A 19359-nucleotide genomic window follows, 5' to 3' on the forward strand; every position below is an offset into this window, starting at 1 on the left:
AGCAATCGCAAATGGTGTAATAAACAAATGCAAAAAATAAAAGTCTAAATAGTAGGAAATCTGAACTCGCTCTGCCAGGCCTTCCACCCTGCGGCACAGTCCACCGCCAGCAGTGGTTATACAGGCATCAAAGAACAAAATTCTATTTAAAAGCAGGCTCGATAGTTGTCTATATACAGCAAAAAAAAATTAAAAAAATAAAAGAGGGATCAAATACGAAAGAGAAACGACGAAAAGGAAAATCAAATGAAAAATTAAACACGGAGGTAAAAAAAAAAAAAAAGGAATCTCTGGGTCCAATAACTAAGAAATATGTTTCAACAGTAAACAGACTATTATGTGCAGGTATTTGGTATTATAAAAAACTTACTTGTAGTCCAACTTTTGGTTTTTGGTGTAAGCTATCGTGACATGTCTGTTTAATATATTCTGATTTTATTTTATTTTTATTTTTTTTGTCCATTGTGCTCTTCCTCAGTTATTCCTCTTGGAGACATATTAATGCACAACAGGGTGTTGCCAATCCCCTTGTTCACAGAGTGCGCCCCTACACAATAATACTGTCTAATCAGTGCTTACAGTGTTAGACAATTTGTTGACGCAAGGAATTGTTACAACCAGCAGACAATTTGTACATATACATTACCAGGAAGAATATCACAGAGCAGAGCTCCCTGATGCTCCAGAATAGCAATTTTATGAAGTATATACTAGAACAGACATGTATAAATGACTGATCCTATTTAAGACAGAAAATGTTGGTCTTTATGGTGAACTGCTTTTGGTCATAAGAAATAATAATTGCTGTTTAGTAAGTATATTTACTCAGCGTTTACAGCGTTTACACTGCTCAGCGTTTGGAACAAACTGTTCCGAACACTGGAGCCGGGAACTCGTGACGTCATAGCCCCGCCCCCCATGACATCACACCTGCCCCCTCAATGCAAGTCTATGGGAGGGGGCGTGGCGGCTGTCACGCCCCCTCCCATAGACTTGCATTGAGGGGGCGGGCGTGATGTCATGAGGGGGGCAGAGCTATGACGTTACGAGCTCCCGGGTCCAACGTTCAGAATAGTTTGTTCCAAACGCTGAGCAGCAGAGTACCCCTTTAAAATAGATCATACTGTAAACTGCAGGATCATGGAAAAAAATTAAAGGCAGCTTCCATTTTATAGAATTGTCAGGATATGGTAAGGCATCTTGGTGCATAGAATTTTTTTTTTATCCATAAGACCATGCGTATTGCATAAAATTGTAATAAAAACCTTAAAAATATGGTCCAGTGCTCCAGATGCTGATCCACCCAACCTCATAACTAAGAAGTGTTAAGTAGAAACCACTAGCTCTGTACTAAATATCAGAAGTGGTTATAAAGTTACAGATATAAAACGTTCCACAGAACATAAAGAAGTTCACAACAATAAATACTGATAACAATGTTATCATTTCCTAGGGTCTAATACTGCATCTAAAGTGTACAGTATCTTAGTACGTCACGTGGAGCATAGAAAATGATTGTAGCACAGCAGTTCAGGGCATTCCATTATGCCCCTTCAGAAGTAAACTTGGGGTCTTTTCTTCACTTTGTACTTCAGTGATCCATATCGTACCTGCAAAATAGCAAGGGCAATTTGTGAATGTAAAATATTAAAGAAGACGTCGAGTGAAAAAAAAAATTAATCCCCTAGAGGTTAAGTGTCTGAGTGTATGTGGGCTGCATTTCATCAAGCTATATACATGTGTTTATGCAAATCACTTAAAGTGTGACTGTCATCAACAAAAACTTTTTATATAATGTAGATAATACAATTATATGTATATTTGTAATATACATTGGTTAAAAAATATGTAAATTTTTGTCCCTGCAGCTATTGCCTGTGTGTCTCTATGAGGAGTCCACATACAGGAAGTGAGGGTGGACAAGCAGGGCTCTGTACACTGAGGACAAGCAGGGCTCTGTACACTGAGGACAAGCAGGGCTCTGTATACTGAGGACAAGCAAGGCTCTGTACACCTAGGACAAGCAGGGCTCTGTACGCCGAGGACAAGCAGGGCTCTGTACACCGAGCACAAGCAGGGCTCTGTACACCGAGGACAAGCAGGGCTCTGTACACCGAGGACAAGCAGGGCTCTGTACACCGAGGACAAGCAGGGCTCTGTACACCGAGGACAAGCAGGGCTCTGTACACCGAGGACAAGCAGGGCTCTGTACACCGAGGACAAGCAGGGCTCTGTACACCGAGGACAAGCAGGGCTCTGTACACCGAGGACAAGCAGGGCTCTGTACACCGAGGACAAGCAGGGCTCTGTACACTGAGGACAATCAGGGCTCTGTGCAGTGAAGACAAGCAGGGCTCTGTGCAGTGAAGACAAGCAGGGCTCTGTGCAGTGAAGACAAGCAGGGCTCTGTGCAGTGAAGACAAGCAGGGCTCTGTGCAGTGAAGACAAGCAGGGCTCTGTGCAGTGAAGACAAGCAGGGCTCTGTGCAGTGAGGCTCTGTTGCATGCTATGGGCTCACACATGAGGAGGATTGACAAGCCAGGAGCCTGCACAGAGCCTGTCCTGTCCTCACTTCCTGTATTTGGACTCCTCACAGGCAATAGCTGCAGGGACAGCACTTTTTCACCCATAATTATACACATTTTTTAACCAATGTATATTACAAATATACATATAATTGTATTATCTACATTATATAAAAAGTTTTTGTTGATGACAGGTACACTTTAAAGAAGATGTACAGCAAAAAAAATTATCTGCAGGAGACAAGTGTCTGATCGCGAGGGGATCCGACCGCGTGACACCCCCCTTCCTCCCCACGATCTCCTGCATAGGGCCTTGGCTCTGCTCTGCTCATGCACGTTTTGTACCAAGCACGTCAGCTGGTCGAAACATGACACGCCCTTCCATTCATATGTATGAGAGACGCAGCAGCACATGAATGCCGTGTCTCCACCTCTCCCACAGAGATGAATGGAGGGGGCATGTTTCGACCAGCTGACATGCTGGGTGCGAAACGTCATTTACAGGAGCAGAGTCGGGGCTCCGTACGGGAGATAGTGGGGGGTCACAGCGGTCGGATATGGGATAATCTTTTTTTCGCTTGACATCTTCTTTAAGTGAGCTGAATAAATACATGAGTGTAGCCTGATAAAATGCAGCCCAACAATATCATTACAAATCCTCCAACCTTACCATAAACCATAACCTGGCAGCGAAAAATCTCAGAATGCTTATACCAACCAGACAGAGGAGCACCTGTGTCCATAAACAATGAAAGATAATTCCTCCATTCTGCTGTTTGGCAGGGGTTTGTGTGGCTAAAAATATTGGTTTTAGGCCAAGCAACAAATCTCTGTAGCTCCTGTTCAATTTTTTTTAAAGTAAGAAAAACAATGACAGGTCCAACCTGACTTTTACTGTAGCCTAGGCAGATTCATCAAGGAGTGCACCATACTATTAATCCCGGCACAAACTGTACTGGCACACTGCTGACTTGACACCCTATCATTACTGCCCCTGCTTTTTTTTGTTTTTTTTAAAGGCAAATTCAGGATCAAGATACCTTACAGCCACATTCCAACATCAACTGGTTGGATCTTCTACCTACACTGCAAGATCTTGATTTCCTTTCTTTCCTGGGAAGGGGAGTCACTTCTGCTCTGGTTACCACACCAGAGTTAATAAAAAACAAAAAAAAGTTGAATATGACAAAAAGGGTTAATCATGATTAAGAGTAGAGTCAAATGTGCCGTATTTTTCTTCATATTTGTTGCTGTGTATTTTTCTACTTATTGAAGTCAATGGGTAGCAAAATCAGCTGCAGGAAATATTCAGTAAAATACAGCACGAGACCCTACTCTTAATGTGAAAATAATTCAGATCCAGACACATTTTCTACAAGTTTTTAGAATTTATTTAGGTGTTTTGTCTGTTAATAACAGCTTAATGGCTTTTGTTATATAAACAGTCTAGAAAGTTGGAAAAGGAAACACTGACGTGTTCCAAGTACAACTGCACAAAAATTTGAGAATTCTGATATTGGAATTTGTTTAGTAAATCAAAACTAAGGATTAGATTTAAAAGTGACATACAAAAATGTCTTCAATATCTGCTACCTTTCTGGATTTACCCTTGGTTTTGATTGTCCTATGTCAATTTTGGTGGAATTTTTCTTACTTGGGGTCTAGAGATCCAAATTGAAGCCGTTTCGAGCAAAGTGAAAATGGGGCCAGCAATAGATTTATTTTATCATGTCTATCATTTTAATGTTACAGGTTGTCATACTGAGTGTGACAGAGACGCTCATTGGGGGACATGTATCATTACTTGTGTATGGTAGGAGCAGGTTACCCCTTTTGCCGAATTCTAAAGTATGCGCAGAAGCGCTAAATTTATCAATCAAGCGCAAAGAGTTTCATAAATTGCGGGCAAATATACCGTAGTAATCTCCTCATACCTCCACTCTTTGAAAAATGAAATCGATGATTTAGGGCATCTTGCAGTCCAAGATGGCTTATATTTGCTTTAAAAATATGGTCATTGCGCAAGATTTCTGCGGGTAAATGAAATGTACGCAGTTAATAAATTTGTGTGTACGGTGTCCATTATAGGACATCGTCAGTCGTAACTCCGTCCTCCGTCAGGTGAAACGGCGTCCTGCCTCCTCCCTCGAGCCAATGTCCGTCAGGCGTCAGCCGCAAATCCCTCCTCCCTCCTTTGTCATCCTAAAGTCTCTCATCCAAAATTCCGTCATCCCTCAGACGAAAAACTTTCCTGCCATGTAGCAGAGCCGAGTCAGTCGGCTCTCTGCTATACGGGTTCTGCTGTACACACTATTCAATGTCGGCTCTGCTTTACAGACTCTGTAGCACATGTAGTACACGTGTAAGTTTCACATTTTCGACTCTGCTATACAATGCTTTGCAGCGTCGGGTCTGCTATGCGGCAGGAAGTTGCGTCAGAGGGAGAATCGTCTGAGGCATGAAGGCATTTTGGACGATGGAGTTTCAGATGAGGGAGGAAGGAGTTGTGGCTGAAGGTGGACGGCAATTGGTGTAAGGGAGGAGGCGGGACGCCGTTTCACATGATGGAGGACGGAGTTCCGGCTAACGACTGGTGGTGATTGGTCCGAGGGAGTAGACGGGACTCCGTTTCACCTGAGGGAGGATGGAGTTGCGGCTGACGACTGATGGCGATTGGTCCGAGGGAGGAGGCGGGATGCCGTTTCACCTGACGAAGGACTGAGTTATGTCTGATGACTGACGATGTCCTAAAATGGACACTGTACGTGTGTACTAAATATGTAACTCCAAGGTACACCGAAACCTACACATCTGGAGGAAATGCTCCACCAGAATGTACGCAAAAAAAAAAACTGCTTGCGCAAAATTTTGACCAAAAATTTTAACACAAAACAGGGGTAAAACCTTTGATACATGTCCCACATTGTTACCATCTCTCTACTTCAACTAATAGAGGGAGGTCCTTCTATGATGTCCACATGCCCTAACAGAGCACATGGAAAGAGGCTGCCATATTGGACATTTGCTTTCCTTATCCTACCTGGTACAGCAGATGCACCAGATCCTTTCCTTTAATAAGAGAGATGAAAATAATCATCTAACTCCTACTTTACATGCTGTAAATATTTTTTAAAGAGTACCTATCACCAAACTAAACTTTTAATGTATTGTTCCTTATGTAATTATAAGACACTTTGCTATTTACTTGCTGTTAAAGTTCTCAACCTTTATATGTTTTTAATGTGAATTTGGCTCTGTTCTGTTCCCTGCAAAAGTAAAAACTGTTCGCTTGGTCGCCTCCCGGCCTGGCAGGAGACCAAACTCAGGAAAAGTGTGCAGGGCACAGCTCTCACAGGCTTCAGTGACATTGCACCTGCTGGGGAACACCCACTTTCTCCTGCCAGGAGCTCACAGAATGTGAGCAAGGGGAAAGGTATGATACAGAGCTTTTTAAGGCTTGTAAAAAAAAATGTAAGGGCAGGAGGGGTGTTAGGAGTAGTTAGAGAATATAATCTGAGTAAATTTAGGAAATATGGTTTGATGACAGGTACTCTTTAAGCAATAACAAAGTGTCCCATATAATGCCAAACTATTGGCCCAGTGATGAGATTGCACAGAAAAATTAATTAACAATGTTTTATAAAGAGATATATATACTTTTTTTGGATAGGATTACATCCATATATCTTCTAAATATTTTAAAATGATGAAACAATAAGGTTTTATTCAACTAAAAAGGTAAAAATAACCTTTCATTTCAACTATGTATTATCTGGCATCCATCATTTACAAAGACCTCAATGCAAAAAAATAAATAAATAAATAAAAAAAAAAATATATATATATATATATATATATATATATATATATATATATATTGGACTGTATACTGCTTTCTGTACTATACATACATCAAACCCTGAGGTATAATGACATTCTTTTGACCTCCATTGGGTAATGAGGGTCTATGGATATGTTTACCATATATGCCAGAAGCTTTACCATTGCATATAATAATCAGGAACTGTAATTGCAGTGTGAACTGTGTCCTACATGAAATAGCAATGTTCACAACCATAAGACAGCGCTACTCTACCATAATCATGGTACTGTACAGTATTTGGTAGAGTCCTTAAACAGAAGGCCGCCCGGCACTGCTGTGTGGCCGTCCACTAAAACCGCTAATGCTGCACTCTGTCAGACCTTCCCGGTGCAATAAGCAAAAGAAGAATGGAGCACTTTCTGTAGTCACAACTCAAAATCAAAAGAAGTAAAATTAGGAGGTTACGTGGTCAAAGTGAAGCAATTTATTAGATTAGACTTTGTGGTCTATGCCGTTTTCTATGACTGTGGATATTTTTATGTGGGAAAAACTATCCACCCACTTTTCCACCGTGTAAGGGAACATTTTAGATCACTGAAGACGGGCACTGGAGCCACAAAGCTGATCACACATGTAAAAGATACATCATGATGGATCCGCAAAATGTCTCAAATTTGCAGCTTTGGAGAGGATAGAAATATCCGGTACAAGAAAGAACAGACATCAGCAACTTCTAATTAAAGAATCCAGATGGATATCCAGATTAAATGCTACATCTGGTTTAGGACTAAATGATAGAATAGAAAAAAGTTTTTTCTGAACTGATGCATGTTCTCTCTTTGTCTCGCATTTACAGGTGTCAATTGTTTTTAAAGGTTTCTTTGTCTAGCACTGATGTTGTTGTCATGTGTATGTAATGGAATCCATGGTAATGGTTTCCCCTTGCCTTTATAACACACCTGTGGAGGTAATGAGTCATGGGCCTGACGAAGCGCTACGTGCGCGAACACGGACCCATCGCCCTTAGCCTCTCCCCCACCTGTTTGTTCTGTCCGCTCTCCCTTTCGTGTTCATGTGTTGTCAAGCAAGATGAAATAAAGAAGCTTGAATTGTCCTTCAAGAACTGGTGAGTGCTCCATTCTTCTTTTGCTTATTGTGGACTTATGATTATGGTAGAGACATCTCCATATGTATATAACAAATTGAGCCTTAGGCTGGGTTACAGCATGTTTCAGCCATACGGCAGCCAGGTCCCATTGGTTTAAATGAGCCAGCCGGAGTCAGAACGTAAATCCGATCGGCTCAGTTTTGCACCGTATCAGTTTTGTTGCCATAAAACTGATGCAGTGCAAAAATGAGCTGACCTGAGTCACAATCTGAAATTTAAAAAACATCCGCTACCGTATCCCAGCCGGACCCGGCTGCCGTATGGATGAAATGTGGTGTGAATTCACCCTTATTTGGATTTTCATTTTAATAAATATGTCAAAACAAAAAACAAATTACATATTGTTACAATAATAGCTTGCCAGAAGGCGCACCAGAACAGGCAATGCAATAGTGTTAACCTAACAAAGTATTATAACTGTATTGCTGTGAATCATCACTGCCTCTGCTATCTGGCAGGGAACACTATCCGTTCAGAACATATGGAGGATTGGAGGGGTGGGTGCAATACACAGTTCATCTAAAGTTTAATAAAACACATACAAACTCTGAAGCTTGCACTGTGCTGTTCAGTATGAATTGCTGCCAAAATAAACTAGCTCTGTTTATTAATGTATAAAAAAAACAGCAAATACCTCTTTGCGGCCTTTTATGACCTTTACAGATCTCATGCTCTGTGATCTCCGAAGCCCCTTTTGTGCATACATTTCATCTTCCGAGTGTGCCCCTTCAGTTTCTTCATCAGATTTGTCATCTCCGGAATCTTTTCTTGATGAGCCGAATCCTACAAAAATCAGAGCAAAAAACTGTGAAGCAGAGTACGGGGCTAAACTGGGGTGGGAATCAGAAATTAAAGGAAGGCACCGCTTCTCACCATCATTCAATACCGTTTCAACGATATTATATACACGGCAGAGCAGTATTTATAAAGCCTGTATGGCAGCCCTATGCCTCCATATGGCGTTATTTACACTTGATGAAGCATGGTGCCATTTTTTTTAATTAACACAGTGGTCTCAAACTGTTGCCCTTCAGATGTTGCAAAACTTCAACTCACAGCATGCCCGGACAGCCAACGGCTGTCCGGGCATGCTGTGAGTTGAAGTTTTGCAACATCTAGAGGGCCACAGTTTGAGACCACTGTGTTAAAGGGGTACTCCGCCCCTAGACATCTTATCCCCTATCCAAAGGATAGGGGATAAGACGTCAGATCGCCGGGGTCCCGCTGCTGGGGACCCCGGGGATCGCTGCTGCAGCTCCCCGCTATCATTACTGCGCAGAGCGAGATCGCTCTGCACATAATGACGGGCAATACAGGGGCCGGAGCATCGTTACGTCACGGCCCGCCCCCGTCAATACAAGTCTATGGGAAGGGGGCGTGGCAGTTATCACGCCCCCTGCCATAGACTTGCATTAAGGGGACGGGCCGTGATGTCATGAGGGGCGGGGCCATGACGTCACGCTGCTCCGGCCCCTGTATCGCCCGTCATTATGCACAGAGCTCTGTGCAGTAATGATAGGGGGGTGCCGCAGCGGCGATCCCCGGGGTCCCAAGCAGCGGGACCGCGGCGATCTAACATCTTATCCCCTATCCTTTGGATAGGGGATAAGATGCCAGGGGCGGAGTACCCCTTTAAAGGGATTTTCCAAGCAAAAATTATAGAAGGCCTATCCTCAGGGCAGGATATCAATAGTTGATCAAAGGGGTGCAGATACTATTGAACGGGAACTGAGCTGCAGTAATCACAGTGAATGCAGCTAACTGCTTCTAGCCATGTTTACTGCATAGATCCAGAAACGGCAGCCCAGAAGAACAGCTGATCGGTATAGGGGTGTCCGGTGTCAGCACCCTGCTAGTCTGTTATCGACGGCCTATCCTGAAGATAGATCATCAATCATTTTTGCCTGGAAAACCTCTTTGATTCTGTATGAAACAAAGTATCCAAAGGTTATATCCAAAATATCAAATGTTATTAGGTAAAGTTGAGAGTCATACCCAGTATCCTCCTTGCCCAACTTCATATATATGTGGGGAATAGTGAGTGGCTTCATTGAGAGCTGTCAGATCTATTTATTTACTATGACCTAATTCTATCTCTGTCTCTGGTAGATTTTTATTTATATGTATCAGTACAGGACCCATTATTGGTTCTTTTTCCTGTTACCAATAATTGGCTGTTTTCTATGCTGTGCAGTGTTATATGCATTATTGTAGTATACTGTACTTTCTCCCCAAGTTGTCCCCTGAGGATCCTGGTACCTTCCAGAAAGAAATCCGTTGGTACATTTGCATATGTGCTATTCATTTAGACTCTTTCTTTCCTTTCTATCACATCTTACTTGTGTTTTTTTCTTGCCGAGTAGGTTTTTATTTATTTATCTTGTTGTATATACTGGCCTTTCTTGATACTCCTTAACAAATGGGGTCAGCCCAGTGGTCCATACTACTTGTCTTGTGTTTCATACACAGTGTGGACCTATATAGATTTCTATCCATGCTGTATAAGCGGTCATGACCACAGTGAGGAAGAGTTGGAATTCTGCACAGTCAGTACTTGTGGACTCAAAGGGACTTACTGGAACAGTGGCAGTGGGAGGTATGAATGCTCCTCCTTACTGTGGTCATGTGGGTGAGGAAGTGCAGAAATTTTCCGGTCATCAAGGAAAAAAAGTTTTTTTTGGGGCGCGCACCGAGGTGGAACGGATAAATCGCAGACACCGAATAACATAATGCGTTTCAGAAGCTTGTGCTTCCTTTTTCAAGTCTGTGTAAAACATGTACCACATACCTTATATATGTACATTTTATACAGACTTGAAAAAGTAAGCACAAGCTTCCGAAACGCGTTGTCCTTAATAAATTCCTGTTTTTATGTTATTTGGTGTCCGCGGTTTATCCATTCCACCTAAAGACCCTTTTTGTCTTGCTCCGGATAAGCTCAGACGACCGGATTATTTCTGCACTTCTACACCCGTTCCGTCTGGATGTGTTTGGGTCTGTGGCAGCCTCCGAAAGTGTCACAAGGTGATCTAAGGTGTTGTGCTCTTAGTTTAACACACCCAGGTAAGCAAGTTTTCTGGTACTTCTCTATTTGTCTAACCTGGGGTAATGGCACCAGGCAGCACCACTATTGTGTTTGTTTGTTTTTGCTTATACCATGTGAGTGAGGAGAAACTAAGGGTCTAGAAACCACTGTTCTGATTACTTAAACAGTTAAACAAGCTATTACAATATCCGCATTTAGCAACTAAATAAGGTGCTATATGGCTAATAAATGGGACATTATGAGGTTCTTAGTCAGCTTTGATAACATGCAGTAGTATAAATGTTAATACCACTTAACAAAAACAAAATTTTGAGGTAAAGGTTAAAAAAATACCAATAATTGCAGTATAGGAAGTTTAATACTAAGTCTGAAATAAACGGTTGTATTATAATAACATTGAATATCCCATTCTTCACACCCCTGCAAGAAAATGGAGACAACAAAAGATAAACGTGTTTACAGCTTTTGTCAGTTTCCAGAACTGGTCATATAAGGAGTTGTACTCTAAATAATCCTATTGAACACCGCTTTGGTCATTCTCAGCCCTTCCTTGAATTGCTGGTCACCAACTCTTTACTGTCCCAGTTTATTACAGGCTGCTATGGACTGGGACAAAATAAAAAAGTAGCACGTTACAGACTTGGGCCTTCGTTTCAGCTGGCATGGGGTGTGATGCCCCCTGACCAGTAAAGCCTTGGTCTGCCAAGCACAAATATTTCAAGGTATAAAAGTTAGATAACCCAGTACCATGTCTGAATGTTGGGGACAACTGGCAGCTGTGTACTATAATTCACATTAATATGGAAAGTCAAATCTGGAGCTAGTCACAGTGTGAGGACAGTCAAGTTAAACAGACTGCCTCGCTCCATATATGTATATACATAGCTAGGAAGCAATACTCAGAGATTCTTTATATGAGGCGCTGGTATGCTGTATTTAGAGTATTTGGAGAAGAAACTAGACAAGCTGGAATGAGCGGCGCACAAAGCAATGCCGGACAGTTCTTTGGTCTCTCTTGGATAAACAGATTTTCACAGGCAAGAGCCTTGTTGAACTTGGAATAGTGGTACTTTCTAAAAGGAAGATAAAACATATGGAAAAGCCAAGACTAACATAATCCGGGGAAGAGTAAGATGAATATATGGTTTTAACACTTCTACTGGTGTGGTATAAAGTCAAATTAAGTATTGACGATTCTGCATGCTCCGGCCTATAAACCATGACTGTGTGTTGCATTAATCACATTAAAGGGGAAAATCCACGGTTTAATATGAGGAATAAAGAGAATTACTGAATTAAAATGACACCATTTATCTTTTAAAAATTAGATTTAATTATCAATGGTACGATCCATCTGGCAGTAGATCACCTGGCACACACCCAAAGTCTATGATAGAAAGCTATGCGTTATGATGAAGTGGGGTGTCTTACTTTTCACTTACTAAGGTTTTCAAGTGGGAGTGATATTGAGCTTGATAACTGACCAGTATATTTGTGTATGTGTGTCTAAAATGTTTATGGCTTTATAGCCCTGTTTTATATAGAGATAGATTAAATACTATCGATTTCTAGACTTCAGGATAGGCCTTTAGGTCAGATCCCCATTGAGCAGATATTGAGGACCTATCCTGTGCATATCTAATCAATGACAAAGTCAGGGCATAAGTAACAAAAAGGGAAGCCCACGTAGGTGTTATGGTGCCCCAAGAGGGAGAGAGCCCAACCCAGGTTAATGGTGTCTGTCAGTATAATTACTACTGAGAAAAAGTGCGGGAGTTCTCTTCCTATAGATGTTAGGAAACAATGATTCTCAAAAGTGGATGGGGTCTAAAAAGCACCACATCCGTCTGTCCTAGTTGATTAGAGGTTTGATGGTATTAAAGGTAGACTGGTGCAGGAACACTTATCCTTTATCCAAAGAATAGGGTATAAGTGTCTGATCGCAGGGGTCCAACCGTTGGGACCCCCCGCAATCTCTTGCACAGCACCCCAGCAGGTCCCAGAAACAGGGCAGCGACCGATATGCCCCCTTCATATATCGCTATGGGAGAGCCGGAGATACAGCGTCCAGGTATCTCCGGCACTCTCCCATAGAGATACATGGAGGAGGCGTGTTGGCCACCACTTCGTGTGGGGTGCAACACGCTGTCTTCCTGGGGGATTGCCGGGGTGCCATGCAGGAGATCACGGAGGGATCTAGCGGTCAGACCCCCTGCAATTAGACACTTTGGATAGGGGATAAGTGTTCCTGCACTGGAGTATTCCTTTAACAGTCATCACAAGTGGGCCCATTTGTATTCTCACCTTGATGTGTGCCCTTGCCTTTGAATGCTCATGTTGGAGTAACCAGGCAATAAGACCTTGCTCCAACCATTCATCCCACCTTAAATATGCTACTGCCACCTGACTTCTATACATGTGTGTATACATGTATCTTACATACTAAAATGCACAGTCAGCTGCTAATATCAGCACCATAGGGAAATAAATATTCCCATGCAGTTGTTACAAAGGCAAACATTTACATGCAGCTGAGCAGTCAGACTGTAATGGTAAGGCTGTTTTCTGCACCCATACGGCTTAGTGTAAATGTAGTGATTAGGAAGGGGGGGGGGATTACGCTACCTATGTAGCTACTGGGGCTTTTACCTTATTGGGGATGGAAGGGGGGAGAGTTGCCTACCTAGGGGCTTCTACATAATAGGGGGGATTCCCTATCTATCTACTGTGGGCTTTTAATTCATTGGGGGGGGGGGGGTCAGGAGAATCACCTACCTATTTACAGGGGGCATCTACCTAATTGGGGGAGGGGGAGAAAGTTACCTACCTCCTACCTACCTGCTGGGCTTCTAACTTATAGGGCAGATTCCCTAGCTACCTACCTACTGGTGGCTTTTACCCAATAGGATTTCCTACCCACCGGGGGATTCTACCTGATGGGAAGGTGCTTATGTACCTATTGGGGCATCTACCTAATTGGAAAGATTTCCTACCTACCTACTTGGGGCATCTACCTAATAGGGGGTTACCTCGCCACCACCACCCCTACCCCTCCCGCAACACATTTACCTACTCACTCATACTGTGCAGGGCACCAATGGAGGAAAAAGTAAAAGGTACCCCTAAACTGACGGACATAAACCTTCAAAAGTAGTTGCAAAAAGCAACATCACCCAGCTGACATCAAACGCTCCCTACGAAAAGCAGTTCTTGCCATCACATTAAGGGTGAGTAAATTAAAGGTGCTAATTGTTAGGTTGATAAGGGGTACTTAGCAGTTCTTCTGGGGAAAAAAAATTCATAATGGCGGTCAATGCTTATAAAGTGGTCGTGGCCCAAGTTGCTTTATCTTAAAGTGACAGAGGGCACCACAGCCATTTAAAAAGGTGAGCAGTGGCTGCTGTTACTAACTGACATCATTGCCCAAAGAGAAGAACAGGAGGACCGCAGCGGAGAAATGCAGGCACTAGGCTGTTGTGGACAGTAAATAGCGCTTCAGCTCTGGTGCAAGAATTGGCAGGAATTCACAACATACAAAGGACTAATTTTACACTAAAGTTTGTGACTTATTTCAATCCTGTGCTGCACATACCTCTTCCCTAAATGATGGGTATGGTCTTCTACAGTCCATAGAAGAAATTATGCTTACTATCTATGCCAACTAATAGCTCGGGTAGATTTTCATTTCTCATGCAAAGGACAGTCAGAACTTTTTTTATTATTGAGACTAACATGAAATGTTGATCTTAAAGGGGTATTCCGGGCAAAAACATCTTATCCCCTATAGAAAGGATAGGGGGTAAGATGTCTGATCGCGGGGGGCCCGCCGCTGGCAGTCCCCACAATCTCCCTGCAGCAGCCCGCATTCATGTCTATGGGAGGGGGCGTTGCGGCCGTTATACCCCCTCCCATAGAAATGAATGGAGGGGGCGTAGCGTGACGTCCCCGTCTCAGAAGCCCGTCTCGATAGGGGATAAGATGTTTTTGCCCGGAATACCCCTTTAATTCATTTCCTGCTTTGTGTTTCTATGCAGGAACAAAAAAATCGATGTATATAAACCCTTATTAGATATCACTTACTAGGGCTGGGCGGTATGTGCAAATATGTGTATCGCTGTATTTTTGTAACTTATGGTGGTTCTACGGTAAATAACGGTATTACTCCCCCCTCCCCCCCCAAAATTAATTATCAGCCCAGCGCTGTCCCCGTCAGGGTACTACTCACGTCACCCGCAAGCGCTGCCTCCTCGTCCTCCTAACGCATGTTCCGACGTTGGCCTTACGCTGGGGACGTGAACGTCGGACAGCCGTCAGCCTATCACCGGCCGCAGCAATGTTCCACCTTGGCCAGTGATAGGCTGAGCCCAATGTCATGTAAGAAGCCGGCTTTGTTTATCTTTTGCAGCCCGGGCATAGGGATACAGTATAGAGCAGTGGTTTGCAATCTGCAGACCTCCAGATGTTGCAAAACTACAACTTCCAGCATGCCTGGACAGCCAACGGCTGTCCGGGCATGCTGGGGGTTGTAGTTTTGCAACATCTGGAGGTTGAAGACCACTGGTATACAGTGTCAGCGCCAGTGGCCGCAACAAACAGGAGGACCAGGAGGGCAGCGCTTGCGGGTGACATATGTGAGTAGCAGCGCTGGGCTGATAATTAATTGTGGGGGGGGCAGAACAGCGCTCGTGGGTCACATATGATTAGTTCCCCGATGTGGAGACAGCACAGCACTGGGCTGATAATTCATTCATTCCCGAGGGGGAGGGGCCCAACCGGTATTGCGATATGGGTTAAAATTCATATCGTGCAGCACAAAAATTTCGGTATTCGGTATGAACCGGTATATCGCCCAGCCCTATCACTTACTATTAGACATGATTATAAGTAAAGCCCTCATCCCAAACAGGGCAGCATTTGCATCCAGGACTTGATGTGAGAAGGGGCAAAAAGCCCCTCTGCCACATAATGAAGCCCCAGTATTATAAAAGGCACATGGTAAATGGGGACCCTGTTATAGATTTTGCATTATGGCCAAGGAGCTTCAGATAACAAGGCTGGTGCATGCCTGGTACTGACCCATTTTCACAATCAATGGTGGTTCCCACTCATATTTCAAACAATCCCTTTACGTAAAAATGAAATAAAAAAATAAAAAATGACAATACACATAGCCATTTGTAAAAAAAATATATATATTCCCCACAGAACCACTGGGTGGCACAATTGGCATTCAATGGTGTTGTGAAACCCTCTGTAACACAGACATCTGGGTTATATTATTTCCTACTTCCTGTCTTTTTTTAAAACAAACCGTTCTACATCACATCTTCGAACACACAGATTATTATGAAACGTCCTAAATTATTTGGATTACAATAGCCATATGAATTGTTTTACTTGATGAAACGGCAGTCCCTGCGGTGAACATGAGAATTAGTTAGGACTTTTTCCATTACTAACACATCGCTATTTAGTGGTAATACCGTCTAGGGTGACTAAGTCTAAACTCAAAATATCGGCTTTATTTTATGGAAGCCTCAGATTTCATATACTTCAAGGATGAGGCCCTCGGCGTGAGACTCTGAGCTGCACCATTAACATTCCTGGTAGACTGGCGGAGCATTGTGCATTGCAGTCATGTCTGCACAGCGCTGAACGATTTCCAGACTAGCTTCTCTGAAATCTTTTTATCTTCCATTTTTTTCCCCCCTACTTGCTTATGAATTCCCATCTTCTACATTGTATTCTATCACCGTGAAGCTTGCTAGATAGGCTAGTCAAGTGTCTGGGGAAAAACGGCAATATATCAGACAGACATTCTGCAAATTATGTTGAGATTAACACACTGTGTGATAATGTATTATACAGGAGGACTTTGTTTTCCTGCTGCAGAAAAAGTAAGCAAGCCAGGTGCCTGCCCGAGATGGCTGTCACACTTATATTGCTGCAGAAATGGGGCATGCCAGCTTCTTATGGTAATTGTATAGCAACACATCGTACCGAGAAATAACCGGAGACGGGTTTCCACAAATAGCAGATCAATACCCTAGACCAGTGGTCTTCAACCTGCGGACCTCCAGATGTTGCAAAACTACAACTCCCAGTATGCCCGAACAGCCAACGGCTGTCCGGGCATGCTGGGAGTTGTAGTTTTGCAACATCTGGAGGTCCGCAGGTTGTAGACCACTGCCTTAGACCTTACAAGGTGGTGATGAATCAGTAGCGTCTGCCTCTACAACCTTTACAGAAACTGGGGGAGTGGGTGACAAATCAAGCCTTCGGGTATGTCCATCCCATTTTGATTTGACAGAATATCACAAATGAATCCTCAATGTCTATTCCATGCCAATTGCTTTACTGAACAAAACCCAGAATCAATATGAATTTATTATGTCTATAGACACAGCAAAAATAAATAAATAAATAAATGAAAAAAAGAAAAAAAAAGCGAATTCACATAAAGACCCCCAAATCAAAAAGCAGTCAAGTCCACGAATAAAATAACACTTGTTTGGCCCAAGGCAGTTATACAGGGCAAACGTTCCAGAAACAATACTGATAATAATATTGAAGTCAAGAAAATGTCATGGTATATAGTGAGGCTTTTATATAGTAAGGCTTTATACATGACAAAGTCTTCAGTAGGACGTATATATCGCACATATTTCCCAACTAAAGGGAACGTTCACACGGTTATAGGGGTATACCAGGATTTTTAAAAATGGATATGTTTCTAAAAATGTTATGACTTAGCTTATCACTGGTCGTAGAGCTCGGTCAGTGACTACCTGAGTGGTTCTCCTTTGGTGTCCCAGAAGCAGCTCCAAGCAAAGAGCAGTGGGGGACCAACATGTCCGGATTGGAAGCTGCATGGGACTGGGTTAGGTAAGTATCAGTATTTTTTTATTTTTTTTATCAGCCCCTGAGCAACATACTTAAATATAAATCCCAGAATATCCCTTTAAAATCTGTTCTGATTTGCACACAGAATCTGGATGATTTTCTCAGCCAAATCAGCATATTTCTGTATGGAATCCCCTCTCAAATCTGAGAAACACCATGCATGGCCCTCACAGCAATGAAAAGGCTGCATTGCAGATATTTCAGCACTGAAGATAAAGTGTCATGTCACTTATTTGTGTGTTTATGCAAGGACACACTGCAGATTTTACCAACTGTAAATAAAACCACATTTAAAACTGCCATAAAAAACGCCCTGATTTCAGACGCGGACACTACGCAGATTTTTGGGCAGAATTTTCCACCATGTGAACAGGCTCCAACTTATGTCACAGTATAAGCGCCCAAATGACCCACTGTGCAATAAAAGGTATAGCACAGAGTATACATCTTTTTTTACTGAATGCCTCTGCAATAAGTAGCATAGTTTAACAAGTAGCAAAAGTAAGCATAAATAATAATAATTTACAGAGAAGTATAACAGCCTGGCATACACCAAATGGACACTTTTAAAGGTCCTTTTGACATATATCAGTTCCATAGGGAGCAATGGATATGTTTGGCCAAAGCACAAAATGCTTTCCCAGAAGATATATGTCGTGATCACATGTTATATGAACACAAATATTGAAAACATTTTATTTAAAAAATATATATATATAGAAAACTTACCAGGCCCTTCATCGCCAACATTTTTAGGTTTCTTTTGGGTATCAGAAAAAGATTTGTACAGTCTGTTGTCGACAGTCTCATCACCTTGTATTGCTGTCAAGTCATGCATACTGAAACTTCTTAGCCGTTCCGTAATCGCCCCTTGACCCTGGCCAGGGACACAGACAAAGAAAACAAATTAAATCTAAAATCTGCATTTTTGTCAATACATCTGTATTAAAGAGAAAGTGAAAACGAGCCAACACAAGCATTAAAAGATTTTTCCATTTTATGCTTGGCACGTGTAAGCGATACTAGTGGTAACCAAAAATGGGGTGGTGCAAAGACAATACATTTCTCCAGTGCAAGCAATGTATCATGGGTCATCACAAATGAATGCAACAAATATTAAATATATTATAGAATAGGCTTTAACATTAAAGTGGTATTCCCATCAAGACATGCCTATGTACAGCCTCCTCTGCGTTGGATGCGGCAGTCTGCGTCCCCTCACTAGGCTGATCAGATCGGTGCTATAACTTATCTATTAGACGGTATATCCTGTTAATGCCCTTGTTTGGAATATCCCTTTTAGGTTTTCTAAACAATTTTAACTTATAAAAATAGAAAAAATGTTGCATAGAAAACAATGCTTTACCTGCTGAAACACTGTGTTAGTAGAGAGCCTGCTATGTTGTGTACAACACAGAGATTCTAGCTTTAGTATTCATTGGATGCCATCCATTTATGTTTTTTTATGTTAACACAGCATATCAATTTTATGTCTACAGAGAGGATTAACTGTTTAGAATGATAAAAGATGAACTAAAGCCAAAAAATTAAAACTGACTTCTATTGGTAGCAAGCAAATTTGCATCATTGGTAGCATAGATATCTCCTACATGAGATCCCCCTTCAGAACAAATAGATCAAACACCATTAAACTTCACGAGGAAGTGGCTGTGTGCCAAACTAAACATGGTCAATATGGTCTACCCAATGAGGTCACATCGGATGACCACAACCGTAGAGATATGGCCATAATCAATAGGAGACCTGCTGCAAAGAAAATGCAGTGTATTCTCTGAAGTCGACTGTCACTATGACACTTATATGACATGACGGTCAGGTTATTATCAGACCTGATAAAGAAAATTCACAGGCAGATTACTGGCACAATTGTAGA

General features: G+C 42.3%; 1 protein-coding gene across 3 annotated transcripts in view; it reads right to left on the reverse strand.

Annotated features, from left to right (window-relative positions):
• Nucleotides 1-1025: 1025 nt before the first annotated feature.
• REEP3 (receptor accessory protein 3) overlaps nucleotides 1026-19359 on the reverse strand; it is a 163390-nt gene continuing 145056 nt past the window's right edge. For all 3 annotated transcript variants that reach the window (XM_056529797.1, XM_056529798.1, XM_056529796.1), the window contains exons 6-8: nucleotides 18195-18342; nucleotides 8151-8299; nucleotides 1026-1610 (exon numbers count right to left, since the gene is read on the reverse strand). In XM_056529797.1, the coding sequence (XP_056385772.1) occupies nucleotides 1554-1610; nucleotides 8151-8299; nucleotides 18195-18342 (354 nt within the window). In that variant the 3' untranslated portion in view covers nucleotides 1026-1553. The remainder of the gene's footprint in view (nucleotides 1611-8150; nucleotides 8300-18194; nucleotides 18343-19359) is intronic.

Source organism: Hyla sarda, chromosome 7 (assembly GCF_029499605.1).
Source record: "Hyla sarda isolate aHylSar1 chromosome 7, aHylSar1.hap1, whole genome shotgun sequence".
Taxonomy (NCBI): domain Eukaryota; kingdom Metazoa; phylum Chordata; class Amphibia; order Anura; family Hylidae; genus Hyla; species Hyla sarda.